Raw genomic sequence first — 27,778 nt, forward strand, 5'->3', positions numbered from 1 at the left:
ATTGGTCCTCTTAAATAACATCTTTAGTTTTACCTTGTATTGTGGCCATTACTTAGAAGCATTGAGGGTAGGAAATGATCTGTGCAGCTGTTTTATTTTTATAGCTAAGTCTATACCATTAAATGTTTACTATATTCTCTTCCTTATTTGAGTATATGGCAAATTATATAGGTATTGAACCATTTTGGTTACAGAGTTAGGATGTTTATTTGGTCTGTTAACACTGTTACTAGCACTTTTGTTTATGTGACATTTTAAACATCTAGCTTCTGTGTCTTTCCTCAAAACAATTTGTTGGTATCTTAAGTTACTAGGAACATAAACACAAATTCATATTTATCAATTATTTCAAATATTGGTCTCTGTGATAATTCAGATTTTTCAATTTATAATTACATTTCCTGTTTTAGCTTTCTGGAGGTTTATAGATTGCCTGGGTCATAGTAAGGGGTGTTTAATTCCCCAGAGATTCTGTTAGACTAAGAGAGCAGATCTTATTTGTAACTCTGTGTTAACTCTGTGTTCACAGAAAGTAAGATCACTTTAAATACTAATAGATTGTTTAAAAGTACTTAAAAAAAAAACATAGTTTCATTTCTCTTAAGAATAATTGATTACATTTGATAGATTGCCTAAAATATTTCACACTGTTCATGGGGTTCTCAAGGCAAGACTACTGAAGTGGTTTGCCATTCCCTTCTCCAGTGGACCACATTTTGTCAGAACTCCCCACCATGACCTGTCTGTCTTGGGTGGCCCTGCATGGCCTGGCTCATAGTTTTCATTGAGTTAGACAAAGCTGTGGTCCATGTGATTAGATGGGTTCGTTTTCTGTGATTGTGGTTTTCAGTCTGTCTGCCCTCTGATCAATAACGATGAGAGGCTTATGGAAGCTTCCTGGTGGGAGAGACTGACTGAGGGGGAAACTGGGTCTTGTTCTGATTGGCAGGGCCATGCTCAGTAAATCGTTAATCCAATTTTCTGTTGATGAGTGGAACTGTGTTCCCTCCCTGCTATTTACCTGGGGCCAAACTGTGATGGAGGCAATGAAGGTAGAGGGGACCTCCCTCAAAAGATCCATTGCATGTACCTCTGCACTCAGTGCCCCCAGCCCTGCAACAGGCCGCCAGCTGACTCACGCCTCTGCCAGACACAGCCGGACACCCACAGGCAAGTCCGGGGCAGTCTCCTGTGGAGTCACTGCTCCTTTCTTCTGGGTCCTGGTGCACAGGTTTCTGTTGTGCCCTCCGATAGTCTGTTTCCCAGTCCTGTGTAAGTTCTGGCAGCTCTATGGTGGGGTTAACAGCTATCTCCTCCAAGAGAGCTTAGACTAGACTAGACTAGACTGTTCGCTCAGTCGTGTCCAACTCTTTGCGACCCCATGGACTGTAGCCCACCAGGCTTCTCCATCCATGGGATTCTCCAAGTCTGCTGCACCCAGGGCCTCTGTCCCTGCGGCAGACCACCACCGACCCATACTTCCACAGCAGATGCTCAGACACAGTTCTGTCTCACTCTCTGTGGGGTCCCTGGGTCCTGGTGTGCACACGGTTTGTTTGAGCCCTCTGAGCATCTCTGGCGGGAATGGGGTTTGATTTTAAATGCAAATTCGCCCCTCCTACCTTCTTGCTGGGGCTTCTGCTTTGCCCTTGGACATGGGGTATCTTCTCACTGCTGGTCCAGCAAGTGCAGCCACCGCTCCTGAGCTTGGGCGTGGGTTATCTCCCATCTATTTCTGCTTTATTGACTATGCCAAAGCCTTTGACTGTGTGGATCACAATAAACTGTGGAAAGTTCTGAAAGAGATGGCAGTACCAGACCACCTGACCTGTCTCTTGAGAAATCTGTATGCAGGACAGGAAGCAACAGTTAGAACTGGACATGGAACAAGAGACTGGTTCCAGGTAGGAAAAGGAGTATGTCAAGGCTGTATATTGTCACCCTGCTTATTTAACTTATATGTACAGTACATCATGAGAAACTCTGGGCTGGATGAAGTGCTGGAATCAAGATTGGCAGGAGAAATATCAATAATCTCAGATATGCAGATGACACCACTCTTATGGCAGAAAGTGAAGAGGAACTAAAGAGCCTCTTGGTGAAAGTGAAAGAGGAAAGTGAAAAACTTGGCTTAAAACCCAACATTCAGAAAACTAACATCATGGCATCTGGCCCCATCACTTCATGGCAAATAAATGGAGAAATAGTGGAAACAGTGTCAGACTATCTTTTGGGGCTCCAAAATCACTGCAGATGGTGACTACAGCCATGAAATTAGAAGACGCTTACTCCTTGGGAGAAAAGTTATGAGCAACCTAGATAGCGTATTCAAAAGCAGAGACATTACCTTGCCAACGAAGGTCCGTCTAGTCAAGGCTATGGTTTTTCCAGTAGTCGTGTATTGATGTGAGAGTTGGACTATAAGGAAAGCTGAGTGCCGGAGAATTGATGCTTTTGAACTGTGGTGTTGGAGAAGACTCTTGAGAGTCCCTTGGGCTGCAAGGAGATCCAACCAGTCCATCCTATTGGAAATCAGTCCTGAGTATTCATTGAAAGGACTGATGCTGAAGCTGAAACTCCAGTACTTTGGCCACCTGGTGTGAATAGCTGACTAATTTGAAAAGACCCTGATGCTGGGAAAGATTGAAGGTGGGAGGTGAAGGGGACGACGGAGGATGAGATGGTTGGATGGCATCACTGACTCAACTGACATGAGTTTGAAGAAACTCTAGGAGTTGGTGATGGAGAGGGAAGCCTGGTGTGCTGCAGTCCATGGGATCACAGAGTCGGACACTACTGAGCAACTAAACTGACTGACTAAAATATTTAGCATGATTTATTTTGATTATACACTTTCCAATTTATTATTTCTTATGTAGTTTATCACATAGTAATCAGTCTTAATGATAAAATTTGCATATTTATGTAGGAATGTCAAGTGATGGTGCGAATATATATTATTTGGACACTTGTAAATTAGAAACAAATATAAATTTTAAAATGATTTGTCTTCTAGTAAATTTCAAATTAGTAAAAAAAATTTCCTGCACAAAGACATTTCTGGTTAATCTTCTGTTTCTATTCCTTAGTTTTACCAACAGTTTCAAGGATAGGTTTTAATGTTTTGTTCTCTTTTATAACCCTGAGTCAGTGATCAATGTAGTACAAATTGCTGTATTCTAAAGGATTGTTTCCAAAGCTTGGAGGTCTAATATTTCTTTCAATTATGTGTAGTAAAATGTATCGCCTCATGTCACCCTTATGTCCTGTGTGATATATCTCTTCTTGAAGTTCACTGCTGTTAGTGCTGTAATATTACTTGAATTCTCTCTCTTGCAAGTATGGCCATCTAGAAGGCACAGTCTCTGTTTTACATGTCCTTATAGCTCTGCTGTTCTTACTCCAAGTCACTGAGCAACGAGCGCCTCCCTGTGGTAGGTAATGGCTTACACACATTTTAAGAGGTTGCGTTAGGGAATCATTGGCCAGATATTAAATCTTCCTAATTTTTATTTTTACTATAAAAGAGGCTTAAAAATATTATCAAAAATCTGATATGAAAATCTAATTTTACATAGAAGGCAAAGATAAAGTAGCATATCAAGTTGTTTAAAGACATATAGACTTCCTATAACTCATAGCCTGAGGAAATGTGCTAATTCTTTAACAAGAATCGCATCAAAAGGGAAGGTAAGTGTAGCGTTCTAAATACAAACCAATGAAGCACTAGAAATTATTTGAAAATTTAAACAGAAGTATAATTATGACTTGAAACTTCCTTTTCTTAGGTTTTTTAACTGCTTAAAAAACTTTTACATTTACTTTTTGAATAACCATAATAAGAAATAGTTTATAGAAACAGATTTTCAAGGAATTCTGATATGAATACCAAACAACATCACCTAATGCGTAAGTAAAATTGAATAGAATTCAGAAACGTATTTCTGTCATATTCTGGAGAGTTTAACATCATTATATCCATATTTTGAGAAAATATTTCTAAATTTTCATTTTGTTTAACAATGGATTTTTAAGCTTTTTGATGTTAAAAGAAACCTTAGTGAGGTCTACTTCAGTTTTGAAAGTTTATATAATTTTTGAAGACCTGGTTACTTATTTGTATTAACTTAAAAAAATTTAAAAAAAACTTAATTCAATCAGCTTAATACCAGAATTAAAACTCTATAAGAATGCCAGCATTTAATATATGAATAATGCTAGAATGTATAAATAAATCACCCTGAGCACTGATTAACAAAGATATTTTTCTTTATATTTTTAATCAAAGATTGGAGAAGGAAGTGGCAACCCACCCCAGTTATTCTTGCCTAGAAAATTCCGTGGACAGAGGAGCCTAGCAGGCTATAGTCCATGGGGTCGCAAAGAGTCGGACACGACTGGGCGACTTTCACTTTAATCAATGATAAGTAGGAAAAATGCAAACATTGCAACTATTTAAAGTTTCATTATGTGTCACCCTATCTGATATATTTTTTTAATGGATATTTTGGCAAAATATGATCTTAATAATTTTGATGTAAACAACAAACATTAAAATTCAAGTAAGAAAAATGGCTGTATCTATATAGAAGTCTAGTTACATGTGCTTTGTTCAGTGTTTTTAAATCCAGACTCTGTAAATACTTAGAGAAACAATAACTAAGCTTCCCAAAGGTTGTAAATTCTGAGTTAATGATGAAATGAAATAGTTTCATAGAAACATTTCTATAAAAAAATAAATATTTCATAGAAATATTAAAGTGTATTCATAAATTGTCTTATCCAGTTTGGGTTTCAGGATAATATATTTTCCTATTTGCTCAAGCTTAGGATACATAGGAAGTAGTTTCGGAATTGCCAGCCCCAACCACTGCAAAAAATAAATCTACTAAGTTCAGTAGTTGCTTGTGTATGTGTGTGTGTGTGGTTAAAGTGACAGTGAAATGCATAAATGTTAAATGAATAAATTGGTGAATTTTAAGACAAGCATGTAACAAAATTTTTTATGATAAGCTTATGTAACCCCCATTTCTATTAAGATGTGGAACAGTTTTTATCATTCCCAAGAGCTGTGCCCTTTCCTAGTCATTCCCTCTTCTCAGAGGCAACCACTGTATTTTTTTCCCCTAGAAGTTACCTCTTGTAGAACGTATAAATGGCATGTTTAGTTTTTATTTGATGTCAGCCGTTTTAATGAATGTGTGAGGGAATGGCACTGTGGTTTTAGTTTACATTACTCTGATGTATAATAATGTTGAGCACATTTTTATATGCTCACTGGCTGTTTGTATATCTTCCTTTGTGAGCTAATTCTTTTGCTCATTAAAAAAAAATTGGGTAGTATGTTTAGTATTGAGTTTATATGAGTTTTTAATATACTCTATTTTGCAAATACATGTTTTTCAAACATACAATCTTCATCTATGGCCTGCTTTTTCATTTTTTAATGGTATTAGAGAGCAGAAATTACTAATTTTACTAAGTTCAGTTTAGCAACTTTTGATTTTATGATTAATGCCTTTGTGTTCTATCTAAGAAGCCTTTGCTTAGGTCCAGGTCACAAGAATTATCTTTGTGTTCTTCTAAAAGCTTTATGAATTAACTTTTATACTGAGATTTGTATGGTTCATCCGAAGTTAATTTTTGTTTAACTTCAGGTATAGTTAAGGAAGTTTTGTTTATTATCCCATGTGGATTTCTAATTTTCTAGCACCAGTTTTCTAACAAATTGCTAGCAAGCATTTCCTTTCTACATTAAGTTGCTTTGGTTTCATTGTTAAATATTAATTGACTTTTTAAATGAGAGTCAGTTTCTAGACTTTGTATTCTGTTCCATCAAGCTATGTACATATTTCTAGGCCACTACTAATGTCTGGATTATTGAGGTCTTATCATAAGCTCATTTGTTATTTGGGATCCTTTGCATTTTCATATGAGTGTCAGAAAGAGCTTTCCATTTTTATTAAAAGGAAGAAAGCATGGATATGATACCAAAAAAAGCACAGGCCAGCAACAACAAAAATATATGTTAGACTTCATTCATCAGACATAGAAATAGAAATATAATAGACATAGAAATATCTGTGTCAAAGGAAACTACCAACAGAGTGAAAAGGCAACCAACAGAGTGAGAAAATATTTGCAAATCATGCATCCAATGAGAGATTGATGTCAAGAGTATAAAAAGAACAACAAATCATTTACAACATGAAAAAAACTGATTAAAAATGAGCAAAAGACTTGAACAGACATTTCTCCAAAGAAATTCTACAGTCATTAAGCATATGAAAATATGCTATACATTAATCATTAGTGAAATTCAAAGCAACACCACAATGAAATACTGCTTCAAACCCATTAGAATAACTATTATTAAACAAACAAAAACATAAAATAACAAGTTTGGAGGAGGATGTGGAGGGAAAGAAATTTCACTTCTAGAGTATATACCCCCAAAGAATTGAAAGCAGGAGCTTAAAGAGATATTGTACGTTCATATTCACGGCAGCATTATTGCTGTGTGCTTAGTCTCTCAGTCGTGTCTGACTCTTTGTGACCCCATGGACTGCAGCCCACCAGGCTCCTCTGTCCATGGGGATTCTCAAGGCAGGAATCCTGGAGTGTGTTGCCATGCCTCCTCCAGGGGATCTTCCCAACCCAGATCTCCCGCGTTGCAGGTGGATTCTTTACCGACTGAGCCACCAGAGAAGCCCTGGAATACTGGAGTGGGTAGTCTATGCCTTCTCTAGGGTATCTTCCCGACCCAGAAATTGAACGAGAGTCTCCTGCATTGCAGGCAGCCTCTTCACCAGCTGAGCTACCAGGGAAGCCTGGCAGCATTATTAGGAGTAGTCAAATGGTGGAAACGAACCAAGTGTCCATTAATAGATGAATGGATAAACAAAATAAGATATATTCATGTTGTTGTTGTTTAGTCACTAAGTCATGTCCTACTTTTTGCAATGCCACAGACTCTAGCCTACCAGGCTTCTCTGTTCATGGTGTTTCCCAGGCAAGAATACTGAAGTGGGTTGCCATTTCCTTCTCTAGGGGATCTTCCTGATCCAGGGATTGAACCTGCATCTCCTGTGTTGGCTGGTGGATTCTTTACCACTGAGCCACCAGGGAAGCCGTCAGGATATATTCCAACAATAAAAAGGAAGGAAATTCTGATACATGCTATAACATGAATGAACACTGAAGACTTTAATGCTGACTGAAATAAGCCAGTCAAAAAAGGACAAATGTAATATGATTCTACTTAATACGGGATATTTAAGAGTAGTTAAATTCATAGAGACAGAAAGTGGGATCGTGGTTGCCAGGATCAGGGTGACTGGGGAGTTAGTGTTTGAATAGGTGCTGAGTTTAAGTTGTGTAAAATGATTAGATAGTGGTGATGCTTGCACAGCAGTGTGAATATACTTAATGTGTCTGAAATGTACACTTAAAAATGGTTAAAATGGTAAATCTTGCATATATTTAACCACAGTGTTTCAAAAGAAGCCTACTGGGATTTTGATAAGTTTTGTGTTGAATATGTGGATGAATTTGGGGAACATTAATATTGGGAAGCATTAGCAGAATTGTTTCCTGATGCATGAACTAGGTATATCTTTACATTTGTTCAGATTTTCAGATATCCATTATTTTTTTCATCAATGTTTTTACAGTTTGCATTATAGAAGTCTTACGTGTTTATTATTAAATGTATTCCTAAGTATTTAATGTTTTTGATGCTATTGTATAAGAAATTTTTAAATAAGATTAAAAAAAAAAACCTGTTTATGCAGGTGTTGAGAGCTGCCAGGTGTTGAGGTAGTCAGTTAGGATCAGAAGCCAAGCTGAACATTATGGTTAAAATCAGAAGGCTTTTGCTGTTTAATGGACCCAGGGACTGGAGTGAAGAAGAAGGGAAAGGGCTAGGAAATTGAAAAATACAGACTCAGTGGCGAGAAGTGTTGCTGGTGCTGCTGCTGCTAAGTCGCTTCAGTCGTGTCCCGACTCTGTGCGACCCCATAGACGGCAGCCCACCAGGCTCCCCCGTCCCTGGGATTCTCCAGGCAAGAACACTGGAGTGGGTTGCCATTTCCTTCTCCAATGCATGAAAGTGAAAAGTGAAAGTGAAGTCGTGTCCCACTCTTAGCAACCCGATGGACTGCAGTGCACCAGGCTCCTCCGTTCATGGGATTTTCCAGGCAAGAGTACTGGAGTGGGGTGCCATTGCCTTCTTCAGGAGAGAAGTGTTAAGACCTCTCAATAAGGAGATCTTGGCACAAGTAGGTGCATAAGCAGTGTTTCAGTCTAGCTTTTCCAACCTTCACAGATGGAGACCTCAAAAGTTGTATCAACTTTACAATCCTGGGATAAGGCCCTCCTGGGCTATATATTTGGATTTTATTTGCTAGTATTTTGATAAGGGTTTTGTGTCTCTATTCATGTAAATATTATTCTTCAATTGTTTTTCTGGTTATATTGGCCTTCTAGAAGATGTTAGAAAGTATTCTATTTTTTTAAAGTATTTATTGATTGATTTTATTTCTTCATTGAATTTTCATTGAATTCTTCAAATGTAACCATCTGGACCAGAGTTTGCTTTCTTTCTTTCTTTTTTTTTTTTTAATTTAATTTTAACTTGAGAATAATTGCTTTTACAGTATTGTGTTGGTTTCTGCCATACATCAACATGAATCAACGCTAGGTGTACATATGTCCCATGTCCCCTCCTTCTTGAACCTCCCTCCCACCTTCCATCCCATCTCACCCGCTTCATTGTCACAGAACCCTGGGTTTGAGTGCTCTGTGTCATGCAGCAAATTCCCACTGGCTATCTGTTTTGCATATGGTAAGGTACATCTTTGGGTGCTACTCTCTCAGTTCATCCCCCCACTCCTTCCTTAACTGTGGCCACAAGTCTCTTCTCTAGGTCTGTGTCTCCATTGCTGAGTTGCAGATAGGTTCATCAGTACTATCTTTCTAGACTGCATATATATGTTAACATACAATATTTGTTTTTCTGACTTATTTCACTCTTTATAATAGGCTCTAGGTTCATCCTTTTCTTTTGAACTGATGTGTTCCTTTTTATGACTAATACTCTGTTGTATATATATACTACAGCTTATTTATCCATTGATCTGTTGATGGACATCTAGTTTGCTTCCATGTCCTAGTTATTGTAAATAGTGCTGCAGTGAACATTGGAGTGTGTGTGCCTTTTCCAATTATGGTTTCCTCAGGGTATATACCTAGTAGTGTGATTGTTGGGCCATATGATAGTTTATTCCTAGTTTTTTAGGGAATGTCTATACTGTATTCATATCAATTTACATTGATATGGCTGTATCAACTTACATTCCCACCAACAGTACAAGAAGTTTCCATTTTCTCTACACCCTCTCTAGCATTTATTGTTTGTAGATTTTTTTGACGGTGGCCATTCTGATTGGTAGGAGGTGATATACCTCATTGTATATTGATTTGCATTTCTATAATAATGAGCAGCGTTAATATCTTTTCATGTGTTTATTGGCCATCTGTATATCTTCCTTGGAGAAATGTCTGGTTCGGTCTTCTGCCGACTTTTTAATTGGGTTGTTTGTTTTTCTGGTATTGAGTTGAATGAACGGCTTGTGTATTTTGGAGATTAATCCTTTGTCAGTTGTTTCATTTGCTATTATTTTCTCCCATTCTGGACTAGAATTTTCTTTGTTGGGAGGTTTTTGGTAATTAATTTCATATTAAAAAATCTTTACTTATTTATTATTACTTTTTGTTTCTTGACTGCCCCATGCAGCATGTGGGGGTCCTAGTAACCCAACTAGAGATTGAACCCACACCCACTCCACTGGAAGGAGAGAGTTTTAACCACTAGACCACCAGGGAAGTCCCTCGATTTTTAACATATTTAGATAATAGAGCTATTGAAAACTTTTTCTTTTGTCTTACCTTAGATATGGTAAGCTGTGTTTTTCAAGCAATTTATTTATTTTGTTTCAGTTGTCAGTTGCTTCTTTTCTTGAGTATGCTTCTCTTTTGGATGGGCACTACAACTCTTTGCTTGAGACTTTCCTGCTTCCTATACTATTTCAGATCATATTCTCTTCTTTCTTCTAAGACTTGTTATATATTTACTTCTTTCATGTATCCTTCCAGACTTATATGATCCCATAATGATGTTTTTCTAACTTTGATTGACCTTGGGATCCACATAAAATCCCACATCATGCTATTATCCAATTCCTTGGAAATTATCTATGAATTACTTTTTTCACTAGATTAAATGAGGCCTTCCATTTATTCATGATGATTCTCATAGTCTTCTACAATATGGCACAGGAAGTTAATCAGAGTAAATTTTTGTTAAATTATTTACTGATGCACTAAGTCTATGCATTTCAGCCTTATACACTGAAATTGTGTCATCTCTTTGAGAGCGAAGACTTTTCTTTGGGTCTTAATTGATTTGTTTTTTCATTTTTACTTATTAAAAACAAACTTTAAAATAGTATATTCTTATAGCAAACAACAACAAAAAGGGTAGGTAAATAAATTCTGATTGACTATGATTACTTCACTGAGAATTAGAAGACCTCAGTTAGTCCAAGCTTGTCTCTTACCTAGCAAGCTTGCCTTGTCTAGCAAGCTGCTGAATCTCAGAGGGTCTCTGAGCTCTAACAGACTACCTCTGATAATCATATGTGATGTTGATTCAGTGAGTGAGTGAAGTCGGTCAGTTGTGTCCTACCTTTTGTGACCCCACGGATTGTAGCCTACCAGCCTCCTCTGTCCATGGAATTTTCCAGGCAAGAATACTGGAGTGGGTTGCCAATTCCTTCTCCAGGAGATCTTTCCGACCCAGGGATTAAACCCAGGTCTCCTGCATTGTAGGTAGTCGCCTTACCATCTGAGCCACCAGGGAAGTCATGTGATGTTACAAGTTCCCAAATCTATACTGAATTACGCTCCCTCACAGACTCTCTTGTAAACACATACTTTCAGAATCTCTTTCTAGACTATTCTGTAACTATGTGGACTATATATATATTTTGATTAAGTCTCTTAGAGTGGAAGTCATTCTTGTTGCCTTTTCTCTCATTTAGCTAAAGAGACTGGAAAATAAGTCAGTTCCCTTGGTACAGCCTACTTCCTTTGATAAAGAGCAAATATTTTTTCTTTTTAAAAATAACTGTATTGAGATTTAATTTTCATACTGTACAAATTCAGCCATTTTATATGTAGACTGTTAACAATTTTTAATAAATTTATAGAACTGTTCAACTATCAATAGAGTCCCATTTTAGAGAATTTTCCATTACCTCAAAAAGTGCTCTGCCTATATACTGTCAATCCTAGCTCCCACCCTACCCTCAGACAACCACTGCAAATATTCTCTTGTCACCGGTTCTTCATAACCTGTTACTTTCCTGATTCATTTTTCTCATTTTCATATTACTCTTATGGGCTTCCCCAGTGGCCCAGTGGTTAAGACTCTGCTCTCCAAATGCAGATGTCATGGGTTTGACCCCTGGTTGGGGGGAGATTCCATATGCCATGTATCCCATATCTCACGCTCACCCTCACCCTCAGAAAACCACTGCAAATATTCTCTTGTCACTTGTTCCTCATAGCCTATTCCTTTCCTAATCCATTTTTTATCTCAATATTATTTTTACACGTATTCGATTAAATAAAATTAGTTTTTGTTGTTTTTTCTTCAAAAAAATGTTTTTAATGTGCTAAAGGGGGTCGCGAAGAGTTGGACACAACTGAGCAACTTCACTTTCACTTTTCACTTTCATGCATTGGAGAAGGAAATGGCAACCCACTCCAGTGTTCTTGCCTGGAGAATCCCAGGGATAGGGGAGCCTGGTGGGTGCCGTCTGTGGGGTCACACAGAGTCAGACACAACTGAAGCGCCTTAGCAAAGGCAATAAAGATTCTTTGCTGGACTAAACTTTAGTCAGGTTACTGAACTTTCTCCAAAGTTCATCTGTATGTTTCCTTATAATGTCCAGTTTTAGCAGGAACCCTGCTCAGTAGGTTTAAGCAGAACCTCTCACCCTTGATGTCTGATCACCCTAGGTATCTGATCCAGTTTCTCAGTCTCTACCATTCTGATCACCCAGGTGTATCTTAAGAAAAAATTCTTTCAGGTCAGTTTAGCCAAAACCCCCTTAGCACTGATATTTCCACTTATTAATTTTATATCCATTGATCGCCACCATGCACTTTTTCTATAAATTCCCTCTTGGCCATACTGTATTCAGAGTTTGGCCCAGTCTTTCTGCCCCAGTATAAAGTCGCAATGCAGTGGTTCCTAAATCTATCATGATGGTCCTAAATAAAGCCTGCCATACCATCTTGAACACCTGTCATTGAATATGTTTCTTCTTTAACAAAATAATTTAATGAAATAGATACTTCTAATTCAAGTGAATCTTGTATGTGAAAAACATCCCATTTTATTCCTTCTTCAGCATGATATTTTACATTGGATATTTTTAAAGCAAACCTGCTAAATTTATGTGAAAAGCCTAAATGTTATTAAATTTCAGAGTCTTTCTACATTTTGGGAAACAGTTTTATATAATGAATAATTAAAAATGGGTATTTATAGCCAGCCACCTGATTTGAAACCTGTTTCTGTTATTTGGGAATTCTGCCTTTATGTTCTCTGTGGTTTGGTTTCTTTATCTGTAAAATAACCATAGTCAATAGTACCTAACCCAGAGGTTGTTGGAGGATTAAGTGAGATAAATAAAAGTAAATGGCTTGGCATAGTAATTAGGGAATTGTAAATACCCTGTATATGCAAACAACTGTAATAAACTATTTATATAATGCTTATATGGACCAGATAACATATATATATATATATATGTACATATTGAATCATTCAATCCTTACAGCTACCCTATAAAGTGAGCAGTCGTATTGCTTCCATTGAATTGATGGGGCAACTGAGGCATAAATAACTTCCCAAAAGAAAGTAGTGAAACTGATACTCAGATTCAAACAGTTTGTGCTCTCAGCTCATACAGACTCAATATAAATCTACATTTCAGCTCCCTGGTAGAATAAAACTTGCCTTTGATAAATGTATTTGTTTCAGGCTAAATGATGACCTCCCTTTTGGGATCATATCTGATGTTTCGAATTTTGGTGTGTTTTTTTTAAAATTAAACTTGATGTTCTTTGAGACTGTAGTGCTGTAATCTTTATTCTTCCAACTATACTATTTGATTTTCTTTGATAATAAAAGGATTTATTAAAATTACTACTTTTTGTTTTTAACTTTAGATGTCATTATTATTCGTTTGTATTTTATATTAAATGAGAGGCATAGGACTCAATAAATGTGACCTTTGTAGATGTTTGTCTCTGGGACTTTTGTTTTTAAGGAAATATACTCTATCCTTTTTTCATGGACAAGTTACATCTTTTACAAATAACTTTCAGGTTGAAGGGTATATGAATATATTTACATTGTATTTATGTTATATGTATACACATTAAAATGGCATATGTGTATATACTTAAATCACATAATGTTGCATATATTAATTGAAGTTGCTGTTTGTGAAAATGCACGATGCATCTTACCTTTATCTTTTTGGTCACTCGTCATTTTAATTGTGGTCATCTGTCTACTAAATGCTTTTGTGGTCCCTCTGTGTTGTCTTGAAGAATACAACCGCATCATTCTAATAATAGACTGAAGAAATCTTGAGTTTATAGGCACAATGATGTGAAATTTTAGAGAGGTGAGTATTTGTAATAAGCACCAGTTGTGGGGTAAAAAAGAAAGATCCCGAGTGCAGTATATTTGCATTTGGTAGATTAAATCTGAAAAGCAGATTTACCCCTGTTGTAGTCAGCCTCTTAATTACCTGTGATCTGAGGGTTTTGTCTTTGAGAAGAGAGATTATTTAAATGAGTAAAACAATACAAGTTAGTAGACAAAGAACTGTGGTCCTTTGAAATTCAGTGAGCAAATAAGAACATTGTCATTTCAGAATCTTCATAAAATAAATGTTAATATGTTCCCCACTCGGGAAGTTTTGCATCATTTAGTTGATTCTGTATACATAAAACTGAGACTTAAATCTCAAAAATACATAACCTCAGAATTCTTTAACCTTAGGGTGATCTTGTTCAGGTTTTAAAATGTACATGTGTGAATGTGTGTGTATTAGATATAACATTGTTGTATTTGAACAAGTGTTTTTATATTTCTATCTCTATTTTTTGAATAAGGATAAAAGTTATCAAACCTCATTTTCCCCTTAATTTCACCCTATTCACTTATTATTTAGATGTGGTATATGTCATTATTACAGCTCTAATTTTCCACATAATGCTGTTAACATATATGAAAAAATTGTTAATTAGGAAAACCAGGAATATAATTTTCTTGCTTATTAAGGACAGTCTTTCTTTGGCAGTGAAAGTGCATTGAATGTTTATCTTAATAGGCTCAAAAAATGAACCTCACTTGAAAACTTCATTAGATAACTAACCAGGCAAAATGATGGTGGAGGGTATAGGACTAACACTGAGAGTTTGAAGACTGTCACCTTGAGGATGCAGACAACTTTTCTGGAAACCATCTGTCTCATTCATAAGTTAAGCAATGTATTAGATATATTTGAAGATACCTTTTAATTTTTACATTCTGTGATTTCATTATATCATAGACTAAAGGAGAAGAGAAGGCAATTCAGAAATGGAAAATATCCAGCAGTCTGGGATTTTGAACAATTTACAGCACAAACCTCCCACCAACAGTGCTGTTTTTTATTGTATTAATCCATGTTATTTTTCTAATTTTGTTGTCAATTGTACATATTATAGGTCATAGCTTACCAGAAGCATATGAGTTAATTTTAAGGCAGCCTCTTTTCATTTTTCACTAATTGAGATGGAGAAATAGTTTATAGTAGAAACTGTTTTCTTTCCATTTGAAAAGTTTTTTATTTTCTTAATTCTATAAAATAAAATATTATAGATTGAGCTTTTAAAATATACTTTAAATATATTAATATAAGTAATCTATTCAAATATTTGTAGATTAAAATATTATCTGGGTATTTATAGCATATCTCATTTACTGTATCTTTATAGTTCTTAATTGATTCACATGTATGATATATGATTTCTTTTCATTTTAATTTCTAAGAATATTCCTTTTAATTGTTTATTTTAACCCTTTTTGTGAAACAGTTTCAATTACATTTTTCCCCAAACTGAAATGAGTTAAGATTACCAATTTCTGAATTAACTCTTTCTATAACAATGCAGTTAATAGGATTTAAAATTAAATATAGTATACCTGTGTACAGCAGGCTCCCATTTAAATGGAGTTTTCTCTAATTCTGGCATTAGTTTCTAGACTGACCTCATGTATTATTAAGAAAATACACAATCAACAATTAGGTTGATAATGTGAAAAGAGTTGGTAGCTGACTTTTACCACTGCACATAAACAGCTCAGTTATTCTGAGTCGCAGTATCACTTTCAGTCAGATAACGACTAAAATCACTGCACTGTGGTTTCTGAAAATGCCATAATCCTTCAAATGCCACATTAAACCGAAAGAGAAAACCGTCAGTAGTGCCTGCACGGTTATGTAGAAGGATGAGCCGTGAACCAAGTGAAAAGATGTTCTGGAAGAACAGTAACCTTTCCCTTGATGTGTGCATTTCCCATTACATTTTTGACACAAAATGTTGCAGAATGATTTAATGGTGGCATTTTGTTTTGCTGACTCCTTTTTTTCATTAAAAAGAAACGAAAGTTTAGGATAGGAATGTAGGGGAAGAGTGACCAAGCACTGAATTCTATTATAGGAATCTGTTTTCAAAATAAATCAGTTAAATTTTTTTTAGTAACATGACTCTTACCCCTTTACATTTTATGTTAACTGTGATACACAAATCATGTAGTTCTAGTATATCTTTAAAGCAGTGTGTTTATTCTTTCAAGTTAATTTTTTTTCTCCATTGTCCTCCCCTCTCCTTTTTTCTTCCTAGTAACTCTTGATCAGAAATGACATGTCAGTTAATCAGGACAGCTTTGTTTAGTAATCACATAGACCTTACCTATTATGTGTAACCAGAAAGTATCCTACTTTTTATTGTCACTTTAGATGTGTATTATTAGAGCTGATTTTATAGGCTTACTGGTCTAAAGATCAATGCCTATTAACTTTGAGAGGGCACATTTCTATTGGGAATGAAGTCATAAAGTTGTCCCACATAAAACTTTTTTGCCCTATGGAAACATACTGAGAAAGAGAGAGTAACTTACTAAAATATATTTTGTAACACTTGTACAGCATTGGACTCTGTTTTAGAGTTGATACGGAGTGCCTGGGTATGGGTCCCATCACACAATAATTAAAAAAAAACAAAACCAAAACCTTGGAAATGTATTTTGCACATACATATTTCTCAGTATCTCACTTTTGATAAAAGAGACATCAGATAGTATTTGACTAAACACTACTTTGGTTCCCCTAAATCCCCAGGATTATAGGAATATTTATAAAAGGTGCAATTTCAACTAAAGAAATGGAAATTTAACTTGAAATCTCTCACTCAATCTGCCCGTTTTCCCAGCTGGCTTTAATAGGAGACCATCACTCTTTATGAACTCTATTGTCGATTGTATTTAGTTGCTTGATGGGCTTTAATTCTGCTGCTCTTTCTTGCAAATATCTCAGAATGGGAGGGTTTACATTGAGTTCAACAGTTCTTGGTCTTCAAATGATTATATAGATCAAAAGAACTAATTAGAATAATATTCAGTGTGGATATAAATCCCTGTGTTTTCAACTGTAAATGATTTGGCACTTCGTTAGTGGTATAAAGTATGCCTTACTGAGCAAGCACCTTTCTTTTGCTTTCCTTTTCTTTTTCACTTTCTTCCTTCCTTTTTTTTCTTTTTTCCCTCCCTCTTACCCTCCTTCACTTTCCCTTCTTCCTTCCTCCTTTGTCCCTCCCAACTCTCCATCATTATGACCGGAAAGCCACAGAAATTTGTTATGTAGAAATAATCAGTTTTCTGAAAATTCTCAGATAATGGGAACTGTTAGTATAGGACTGCCCAATAAGATAATTTTTTAAAAAAAGAAAAAATGGTAGCCAGTGAAGCCGATGGATTTGTAAAAGAATGGGTAGGTTTAAGCAAGTAGGGAAAAAAAGAGCAAGGCTTTCCAGAAGAGAAGAGATGCTTTGTGAGCATTCTTAGGAAGATGGGAAGTCCTTTTGTGGCAGAATTCTGTGCAGAATTATTTGACCTAAAACACCACAATTTATGATTGTTTGGGGGATTGTAACATTACATAAGTAAGATAAAAAAAGATACTTTATAATGTGCTGTTTTGCATAACTTATTATAATATTTTCTAACATAGTTAAAAATAAATACAAAATGTAAACATGTTCATGAAGAAACTGTATACATACATTATATATACATACACATACAATTCTGGGAAACAAATCATCAATATAAAAAATATTTGGCATATACAGATAGCCTTTTATTTTGGAGATAATGGCATATTGGATTAGAGCATATTTATTAATTTAACAGATGGTTTTTTAAGTATTAATGCAATATATGTTGTTTTTAGTTGCTTAATAAGTGTACAGAGAAATTTTATTTTCACCCTGCTTCCTCAAAACCCTTTCCATTTGAGATAACAGACATAGTCAGTTAGTGTATAATCAGCATACTTCTTTCTTCTAAGTGCAAACGAAATATTCAGGGCATATTGGCTGGCTTCCTCTCTCTCTTATAGCTATTTTGGCTTTACTCTGAAACGTCCCTTGCTTTTTTTTTAAACTTGAAAACACATAATGGACTTTTTCAGTAAATATAGAACTAAACCAGTCTTTTAAGTAGCAATAAAATAGTACAATAAAATAAACCACAATTTATTAGTACTTATCTATAAATGGAAATTCATGTTTTTTTGTTTGATTTCTATCCCAAATTGAGTTTGCTAGACCAAACTCTATTTATCTTTTACATTTTAATATATATTATTGTATCATTTCCCAATATACATAATTGTGTGAGGATGCTATTGTGTAAGTTTTTGACAATTTGGTTGATAGAAATTGACATTTTTATTTTATTTTGTGACTGTGCAGTTGAGTATTTATTCATATATTGATTACCCATCTGGATTTTCTCATCCATGTGTTGTCTTTCCATATCTTGTGCCTCCTTATTGAGATGTTTCCTCTTTTTTTAAAAATGATTTTATCACATATTTTTTACATAGATTACAGGCCTTTTCTTTCAGGTATTTTGTGTGTGTGTGTGTTTTGCTTGCTAATGATACTTTTGGCAAAACTGAACTTTTAATTTTTATATGTTATGATATTTATGTCTGAAGAAATTAATGTGTGTTGTTATGACATAACCAACTAATATCTCATACATTACCTAGTCAGGCAGTGCATATTATTTGTCTTTGCCCTTTGGATGATCTATGTGCAGTTGTGCATGAAATATTTTTAAAGACCTGTGGAGATATTATGTCAATTAAAACTAGCTTTATTATATGTTTTTGTATTACCATAATATAAAATGTTAGTTTGCTTTACTAGTATATGTCAAATTCTTTTGATTTAAAACCAGTTTGTTATGGGGAGGGAGGTGGGAGGGGGGTTCATGTTTGGGAACGCATGTAAGAATTAAAGATTTTAAAATAAAAATAAAAAAATAAAAAAAATAAAAATAAAATAAATAAAATAAATAAAACCAGTTTGTTTTCAGAGATGATTTTGTAACTTTTTAAATACTGAGAATACATATTTTCAAGCTTGTTGAAGCTTCTTTTCAATTTTGTAACTTTTTATATAATGTTTTAGACCTTATTAATAGTGTTTGGTGATTGGACCTTGAGGAAATTGAATTTGTGTTTGGTGGTTGATTACAAAGGCAAAATTATTGTTTTAATTGAAGAGGTCACTGATAAATTCTGAATTGCTAAATTCAAAGGCATTTTAATTTTCTAAGTACTCTTCATTTTTGGTCTTGTTTCAGCATTTAATAACATTGGTGACGAACATTCCTTCTTAAAGCTTTTGTTTTTACTCTAGTCCCTATCAGTGGCAGAACAGTGGTTAAAATGCTTGTGTCTGGGGCCCAAATTATTTGGGTTCAAATTCTCCGCCAACAGTTATTAGTTTTGACTTTGAGTAAGTTATATAATCTTTGTGCCTTCAGTTCAGCTCAGTCCCTCAGTTGTGTCCAACTCTTTGCGAACCCATGGACTGCAGCACACCAGTCTTCCCTGTCCTCCACCATCTCCCAGAGCTTGCTCAAACTTATGTCCATTTAGTCAGTGATGCCATCCAACCATCTCGTTCTCTGTCATCCCCTTCTCCTCCTGCCTTCAATCTTTCCCAGCATCAGTCTTTTCTAGTGAGTCAGTTTTTTGCATCAGGTGGCCAAAATTTTGGAGCTTCAATCCTTCCAGTGAATATTCAGGACTGATTTCCTTTAGGATGGACTGGTTGGATCTCCTTGCAGTCCAAGGGACTCTCAAGAGTCTTCTCCAACACCACAGTTCAAAAGCATCAATTCTTGGGTGCTCAGCTTTCTTTATAGTCCAACTCTCACATCCATACATGACCACTGGAAAACCATAGCTTTGACAAGATGGACCTTTGTTGGCAAAGTAATGTCTCTGCTTTTTAATATGCTGTCTAGGTTGGTCATAGCTTTTCTTCCAAGGAGCAGGCATCTTTTAATTTCATGGCTGCAGTTACCATCTGCACTGATCTCTGTTCCTTAGTTTCTTCATTTATGAACTGAGAGTAGTAATTGTTTCTACCTCAGAATTGCTGTGAGGATTAAATGAATAGAAATAGAGGTTATATGCCTTCATTAACTCCCTCTTAGTCTGTTATAGTAACCAGCACCATCAGTAGTTTGAATGTCTCCAGTCTCCATCTAGTTGTCTAAAGAATTTGTTCATGTTGTACTTAAATTTGTCCAGAAGCTTCTCATTTGTTACAAGGGTAAATCCTGAGTCTAAAACATGGTCTACGGTCTTCCACGCCTGACCACCTGACCTCGGTCTTTTTAATCTTCATTTCAGTTATTCACAGTTTGGGATAACCTAGTTCTCCTTCGTAAAACTTTCACTTAGTTTCATGCCATCTTGCTTCAACTTTAATTTATGTTACATTTGTCACTCAGTCCTGTCCAACTCTTTGTGACCTCATGGACTGTAGCCTGCCAGGCTCCTCTGTCCATGGGATTCTCCAGGTAAGAATACTGGAGTGGGTTGCCATTTCCTTCTTCAGGGGATCTTCCCAACCCAGGGATCGAACCCAGGTCTTCCACATTACAGACAGATTCTTTACCGTCTGTATGTCTTGGTCAATTCATGATTCTTAGTGTGTAAGTACCATATCTTTAAAAAAATAATTTTTAATTTGGAAATAATTGCTTTACAATGTTTTGTTGGTGTCATTTTATTATTAGTGTAGGGCTAGACAAAACAATCAACAGAAAGGAATAAAAATCCCAGAAAAAGGCTTATGCACATAAAAAAACCTCAGTAATTGTATCTTTTAAAAATTTATTTAATTGGAAGATTATTGTTTTACATTATTGTGTTTGTTTCTGCCATACATCAACATGAATCAGCCATAAGTGTACATGTATCCACCCCTCTTGAACCTCCCTCCCATCTCCCAGTACCATATATTCATATTTAAGTTAATTTTAATTTTTCCAGTCCCAGGCTCCCTCCATGCTTATCACATAGTATGCCCTTTACATAGATGAAGAGAATAGAAAATCTATAGATTTTAATTAAAGTCATTCATATTTAATATTTTAAGAGTAATATTCATCAGATATTACTAGAAACTTGGCTTAATGTTATTTTTATATATAAAATGTTCAAACCTTATTTAGATTGGGATGGTAGTTTTTGTCGTACTTTAATGTAACTTATAGTAATTCAGTTCATTTTTTTCTTCATGGCTGTATTGTTCTATGAGTTAAGATACATTTAAATTCTTAAATGAGTTTTATTACCCTTCACATTCCTCTGGTGTTTCTAAGGATAGTTCCTACCTCATTGAAATCTGAATTTTCTTTAATCTGAAAATTTGTGTGCTGTTAGTTTTTCCTAATTTTAACTGCTTGGGCAATACAGAGTCAGTTTAGTTAAATTTGACTAGGTCATAATACAATTTTAGTCAGTCCCTGGTGGCTCAGAGGTTAAAGCGTCTGCCTCCAGTGCGGGAGACCCGGGTTCGATCCCTGGGTCAGGAAGATCCCCTGGAGAAGGAAATGGCAACCCACTCCAGTATTCTTGCCTGGAGAATCCCATGGACTGAGGAGCCTGGTGGGCTGCAGTCCACGGGATCACAAAGAGTCAGACACGACTGAGTGACTTTACTTACTTACTTAGAGGAAATAAAACTGTATTTTGTAATTTGTAACAATCTGGATTTTCTTTCCATATTAATCTGAAAAAAAATTAACAGTTTGAGAATTTCTAATTTGGCTTCTTGGGGGTAATTCCATGGCAATAAAAGACACAGGTTCTTTCTTTGCCTTTTTTTTGTTTTGTTTTGTTGGCTTTGTTTTTTGTTATAGGTACTTTGGTATAGTACCATAGTTTTTGGTTTTGCTCCAGTGATTGGTGTCCCAGGTGTCTTTCCCTATGCAGTTAATCCTTTCAGTGGCTCTTGCTGACTTGGATTATGTTTATAAGCTACCTCTCTGACCCTTATTATACCTCTCATTTGGTAATTAATCTCTAGATTATTTCATTCCTGTTAATATCTTCATTTGTATGTGTGTGCCTGTGTCATGTGCATAGTTACATTTATAAGACTAATTCTAGCACTCTTTTCTCTGTTAGGTAAGCATTTTAAATATGTAATTAAAAAAGAAACTGAATAATTTAGGAAAATTATGATTTCTGGAAGTTGAATGGAAACAAAAGCAAAAGTAAAAAAATAAAATATACATCTTTAAAGTCATTCAGGGTAGTTACTATTTGTAGAACATGATTCTTTAAGTTTTAACTTCTGGTAGAATACTGCTTGCTTCCTTCAGTATAACATTTAACTTTGTAAAATTATCATTGTTATTAACTTTAGAAAGAAATTTGCATTGGTTACATAGACACGCAGATGTATACACACAATAGTCTATTTTCTAACGACTATTTTACAAATTGTCAAGTGATTCAAACACTGACAATTAATAAGAATAGCAGTATTTGTTATTTTCAGGCATTTTAAAGTGTCTAATTGTAAATATTGTATATTTTGTATGTAATTCTACTTTTTTGTTTTGAGGTGAAGAAAATTTAATATTGTCCTATTTTAGTTGTGCTAGCTTTATATGTGCTCTTGGTTTCATCATGATACCCTTCCTCTCTGGATTCTATCACAAGGAAATATGCAAAGAAAAGTATTTAAAGAATATTTATAGCCATATTAATAGTAGTAAAATTATCCATACTCAGAACACACAAATCCCAGAATAAAAGCAGCTTAAACATGGTATAGGAGGGGAATGATAAGTATAGCAAACTAGTAGAACAAAAAATATGTATCTTTTATAGATTATAAGATAATTACATGGGAATGAAGAAAGCTATTTTAGAATATAAGTATATGCTCCTCAGTTGTTACATAACAGATACCTAGAGATTGGAAGGGAGCAAAAAATAAGCGTGCTATTTTTTTTTAGTATGGTAGGATTGTGAGTAAAACATTAAAAAATTTTTACAAAATTTTAAATTACTCACACTTTATTTATTTTTAATTTATTTATTTTAATTGGAGGCTAATTACTTTACACTACTGTATTGGTTTTGCCATACATCAACATGAATCCGCCACGGGTGTACACGTGTTCCCCATCCTGAACCCCCTCCCACCTCCCTCCCCATCCCATCCCTCTGGGTCATCCAAGTGCACCAGCCCCGAGCATCGTGTATCATGCATCGAACCTGGACTGGCAATTCGTTTCACATATGATAATATACATTGTTCAATGCCATTCTCCCAAATCATCCCACACTCGCCCTCTCCCACAGAGTCCAATAGACTGTTCTGTACATCTGTGTCTCTTTTGCCGTCTTGCATACAGGGTTATCGTTACCATCTTTCTAAATTCCATATATATGCGTTAGTATACTGCTATTGGTGTTTTTCTTTCTGGCTTACTTCACTCTGTATAATAGGCTCCAGTTTCATCCATCTCATTAGAACTGATTCAAATGTATTCTTTTTAATGGCTGAGTAATACTCCATTGTGTATATGTACCACAGCTTTCTTATCCATTCGTCTGCTGATGGACATCTAGGTTGCTACCATGTCCTGGCCATTATAAACAGTGCTGCGATGGACATTGGGATACACGTGTCTCTTTTGATTCTGGTTTCCTCTGTGTTACACTTTAAAATACAGTCCTAATTGACTACACACACACAAAGGCTGCTGCTGCTGCTGCTAAGTTGGTTCAGTTGTGTCCAGCTCTGTGAGACCCCATAGATGGCAGCCCAGCAGGCTCTGCCGTCCCTGGGATTCTCCAGGCAAGAACACTGGAGTGAGTTGCCATTGCCTTTTCCAATGCATGAAAGTGAAAAGTGAAAGTGAAGTCACTCAGTTGTGTCTGACTCTTAGCAACCCATGGACTGCAGCCCACCTGGCTCCTCAGTCCATGGGACTTTCCAGGCAAGAGTACTGGAGTGGGGTCCCATTGCCTTCTCTGAAGTATATGTATACTAGAGTATAAATAAATCACTAATTGGTGCATATGTGTATTTTTTTTAACATACCTGATTATTATAAATTAGGCCCTCAGTGTTATCTGGCAGTCCTTCCATATTTTCCTAGTCAGCTTGAACTTTCATTTCTGAGAGCGCCTGTTTCCATTCTTCTCATGCTCCTTATCTCATTACCTTTTCTCTTGCTTCGTATTTATCAAATGACCTTGTCTCCTGCTTCACATAGAAAACAGAAACCATCAGACAGAAATCCCTAAACTTTCTGACACGGAAGCTATAACTTACATCCATAGGCTTCTGTCTTCCACCACCCTCTCCTCTCTTTTCATAACAGTATAGTAGAAGAGTGTTCCCTTTTCCTTCTGAAACTATCATGTCTACCAGTGCCCCCTGGATCCCATTCGTCATGACTGATTATTTCCTGCTGCTGCTGCTGCTGCTAAGTTGCTTCAGTTGTGTCCGATTCTGTGCGACCCCATAGACGGCAGCCCGCCACGCTCCCCCGTCCCTGGGATTCTCCAGGCAAGAACACTGGAGTGGGTTGCCATTTCCTTCTCCAATGCATGAAAGTGAAAAGTGAAAGGGAAGTCACTCAGTCGTGTCTGACTCTTAGCGACCCCATGTACTGCAGCCCACCAGGCTCCTCCATCCATGGGATTTTCCAGGCAAGAGTACTGGAGTGGTGTGCCATTGCCTTCTCCAGATTATTTCCTACTCTTCTGTAATTATCTTCAATTTCTCAGTTGATTCCTTTCCTTTAGCTTTCAAATCATGCCATTCTCTTAGATATTCTCCTATCTCTCTGGATTGTTGCTGTTGTTCAGTCTCTGAGTCATGTCCGACTCTTTGCAGCCCCATGGACTGCAGCACGCCAGGCCTCCCTGTCACTCACCATCTCCTGCAGTTTGCCCAAGTTCATGTCCATCTCTCTTGATAGTCCTATTGTGGCCATCTCTACCTTAATTTCTTTTTTTTCATTCTACACAGTCCTTGGTGATCTCATCTTTGATGTCTTCTTTCTTTTAATTCAGAATACTCCCACAGTTAATTCTAGCCAGACTCTCCACTTAGTTTTTGAATGGTATAGCCAAATGCCAGCAAAACATTTTTCTGGTATACTCTTTCAAAGAACTCCTCTGTATATCTTCAAATTTTATTCCACATATTCTCTCCCTGATAAATTCCTACTTACTTTGTAACACTTGCTTTAATCTTGTTGTTGTTTTCTCTTGTTAATCCTTTCCTTAGCCTGTTCTCTCCTACTAATCAAGCAAAGATAGTCTGTCTACCTGTTTTATTGACTATTTGTTGCAGGCCTATGTGCTAATAATGCTTTTTACTTTGTATTAAATCTCTCCTGTATAGAGTCTTACACTTCAGTTCACTTGACCCTCCATCAGGCTGTGAATTTAATGGAAGAGTTATACTTTTATCTCAAGTGCCAGAATAAAACTTGGCATACTGTAATCTTTCTGTAATTATTTGGATGGATAGTTTTTAAGAGATTACTTGGTTAGTGTGAGTTAGGCTTAGAACCCAGACTTCTTGACTTCAGTGTTCATTATCAAACTGTTTCTACAGGTTCTGTTATTAACTTCTTATAATCTACTCTTTATAAACACACTATTATAGTGCACAGTTGTATCTTTACATGCCTTACAAACAGTATTATTAGTTTTAATAAAATGTTTATACTTTTTAACACTTTTATTCTAGTATCTGGACTGTTGATCATTTTAGGTTCATTTTAATTTTGGAGAATATAACTCCATCTGGATTAACTGCACAAGTCTTTTCATTGTTTAAGTACTTACTAGAAATACTAAATCTTTTGCAGTGTTGTGTCACTGTACGTCATTGAGTTTCCATATTTCCCTTTTGTAACAGTAGCTACTTTATTTTGTGACATTTTATTGATTTAGTCTGGTCACTTGAATGTAAATGGTACAAAAAGTTTAATTCTGCATGCATTTCTTGAGCTTTAATCTTTGCAGTCACATCTTTTTAAATTTGGCACACATTATAGAAGTATTATATCCCATATATAAAATTGCTAACTTTGAAAACTTCTTAGATCTTCTTATTCTGATGTTTGTTTGGCCATCTTAAAAATCTCTGAAAACAATTTTTGGTAACTATGTGTGATTTATTAATATCAGATAGACATGTTAACAATGGGCAAACTTTTAAGTCCCATTAAACCTCTTTGTTTTTTTTTAACTGGCAAGTAATAACTTACTCTCTATATAAATAAATATAAGCACATATGTGCATGAAATATACATAACATTGCTTCCTTTACACCTCATTGCTTACCCTGTAGTACTCTTAGAATTAAATTTTGGGAAATTCCCTGGCAGTCCAGTGATTAGGACTTGGTGCTTTCCTGGCCCAGGTTTAATTCTTGGTCAGGAAACTAAAATCCTGCAAGCCATACAGCTTGGCTGAAAAAAAAAAAAAGAGTTTGATTTGGAATTAGATTGTTTTCTTCTTGAGTTTTTATCAAGTACAGTTTTTATATACATTAAATTTATTAGTAGAACTAGAGTTAGAAACTAGAACACAATAAGTGTTCAAAAGATTCATTTACTGTTAAATTGGGTTTTTTCCCTTTAAAACCCTGCACATTAAAGAGACAAAAAAAAATTTCTTGTGATCTTTGTTCCCTTGCATGTATTATGATTATCTGGAAATTAAACTGGAAATTATCAATTCCAGAGTTTATTACTTGTTTCTAAAACAGTGAGATTTCCCAGCAAGAATATTGGAGTGGGTTGCCATTTCCTTCTCCAGGATCTCTTCGCAACTCAGGGATCAAACCTGCATCTCCTGCTTGTCGGGGATTCTTTACCTAAGACTAAACCACTGGGTTCAGTACCTCCTTTCATTTGCCCAAATTGCTTGTTTTGATATTTAATTTATGTAGGCAATGGCACATTGTTATTTAATCTGAGTTTTGTTTTATTATTTTTATTTTTTTAATTCTTTGGTGAATTAAAGTGAAAAATTTAGAAAAAAAAAAAAGTGAATACCTCAGTTTCCTCAGCCTTTCTCTCAGATATGCTATTTCAGTTATATAATTCCTTATGACTTTCCTTTGACCCTTATCTGAATACTCCATGATTTCCTTAAAAGTTGAATATCAGAACTCCACAGTTTTTAATGAGGTACTTAATGTTTGTCTGTTTTCCTAAAATACTTTGGCAAATTTGAGAAAAGTGAAGGTAATTATTACCTTCTAACTATACAATTTAAAAAGTGATTATGACTTAACTTTAGTATAAAATTGATCATACATTCTGCGTGTGTGTGTGTGTGTGTGTGTGTGTGTTTCATTTTTTGGTACATAGATAGTACATGAAGCCCATGATCTGAAGTGTCCTAAGTGTGATTTAGCCAGTTGAATACTGTGAGAATTGATAGACTGAACTACATGAAAGTAACTTTAAGTGTGTTCTCTCCAGATAATAGCAACTAGAGGAAGAATTCTGCTTTGAATGAAACTTGTTAGGTCATCTCTGTAGATGCTCAGTAAATCAGATGGACACAGACCCCGCTGCACAAGGAAAATAGGCCTAGGAAAGACTAAATCAATGGGATTCAGTTATATCCAAGAGAAACTACATGTCAGTAACTTCCTTTTTAAGTGACTGAAGTCTTCCAGACCCATTTCTTTTGTCAGTTACTCATTTGAGTCAATTATTAAAGAATTTTAAAAATTGCCTGCTTATATCAAGGACCTTGTTGTGAAGTGGCCTTTAAATGTAGATCACTTAAAAAGGAAAGTTGAGTTTCTTATAGTGAATATATTAAGCACTCTGACCAAAAAAATTTTTTGATTGTGCTTTTGAAGCTTTTGTTTGTAAAGAAATTGTGGAATCTGTTTCCCTCCAGTTCTTTTAATAATGAGTCTTATGTTTAGTCTCATCAAATTTATTTTCTAATCTATTTAATATTAAGGAAATTAAAATCCATTTATTCATCA

The 27,778-nt window shown here is 35.5% G+C and overlaps 1 protein-coding gene across 16 annotated transcripts in view; it reads left to right on the forward strand.

The window, feature by feature from the left end:
* The window catches only part of PHF14 (PHD finger protein 14), a 194,940-nt gene that overhangs the window by 97,929 nt on the left and 69,233 nt on the right, over positions 1-27,778 (forward strand). Inside the window, exon 17 of one of the 16 annotated variants that reach the window (XM_012176410.5) lies at positions 14,700-26,817. The exons of the other annotated variants lie outside the window; for them this stretch is intronic. Within the exon in view, the coding sequence (XP_012031800.2) occupies positions 14,700-14,811 (112 nt within the window). The 3' untranslated portion in view covers positions 14,812-26,817. Of the gene's footprint in view, positions 1-14,699; positions 26,818-27,778 lie in introns of those variants that run through there. 16 annotated transcript variants of the gene reach the window in all.

Source organism: Ovis aries, chromosome 4 (genome assembly GCF_016772045.2).
Source record: "Ovis aries strain OAR_USU_Benz2616 breed Rambouillet chromosome 4, ARS-UI_Ramb_v3.0, whole genome shotgun sequence".
NCBI lineage: Eukaryota > Metazoa > Chordata > Mammalia > Artiodactyla > Bovidae > Ovis > Ovis aries.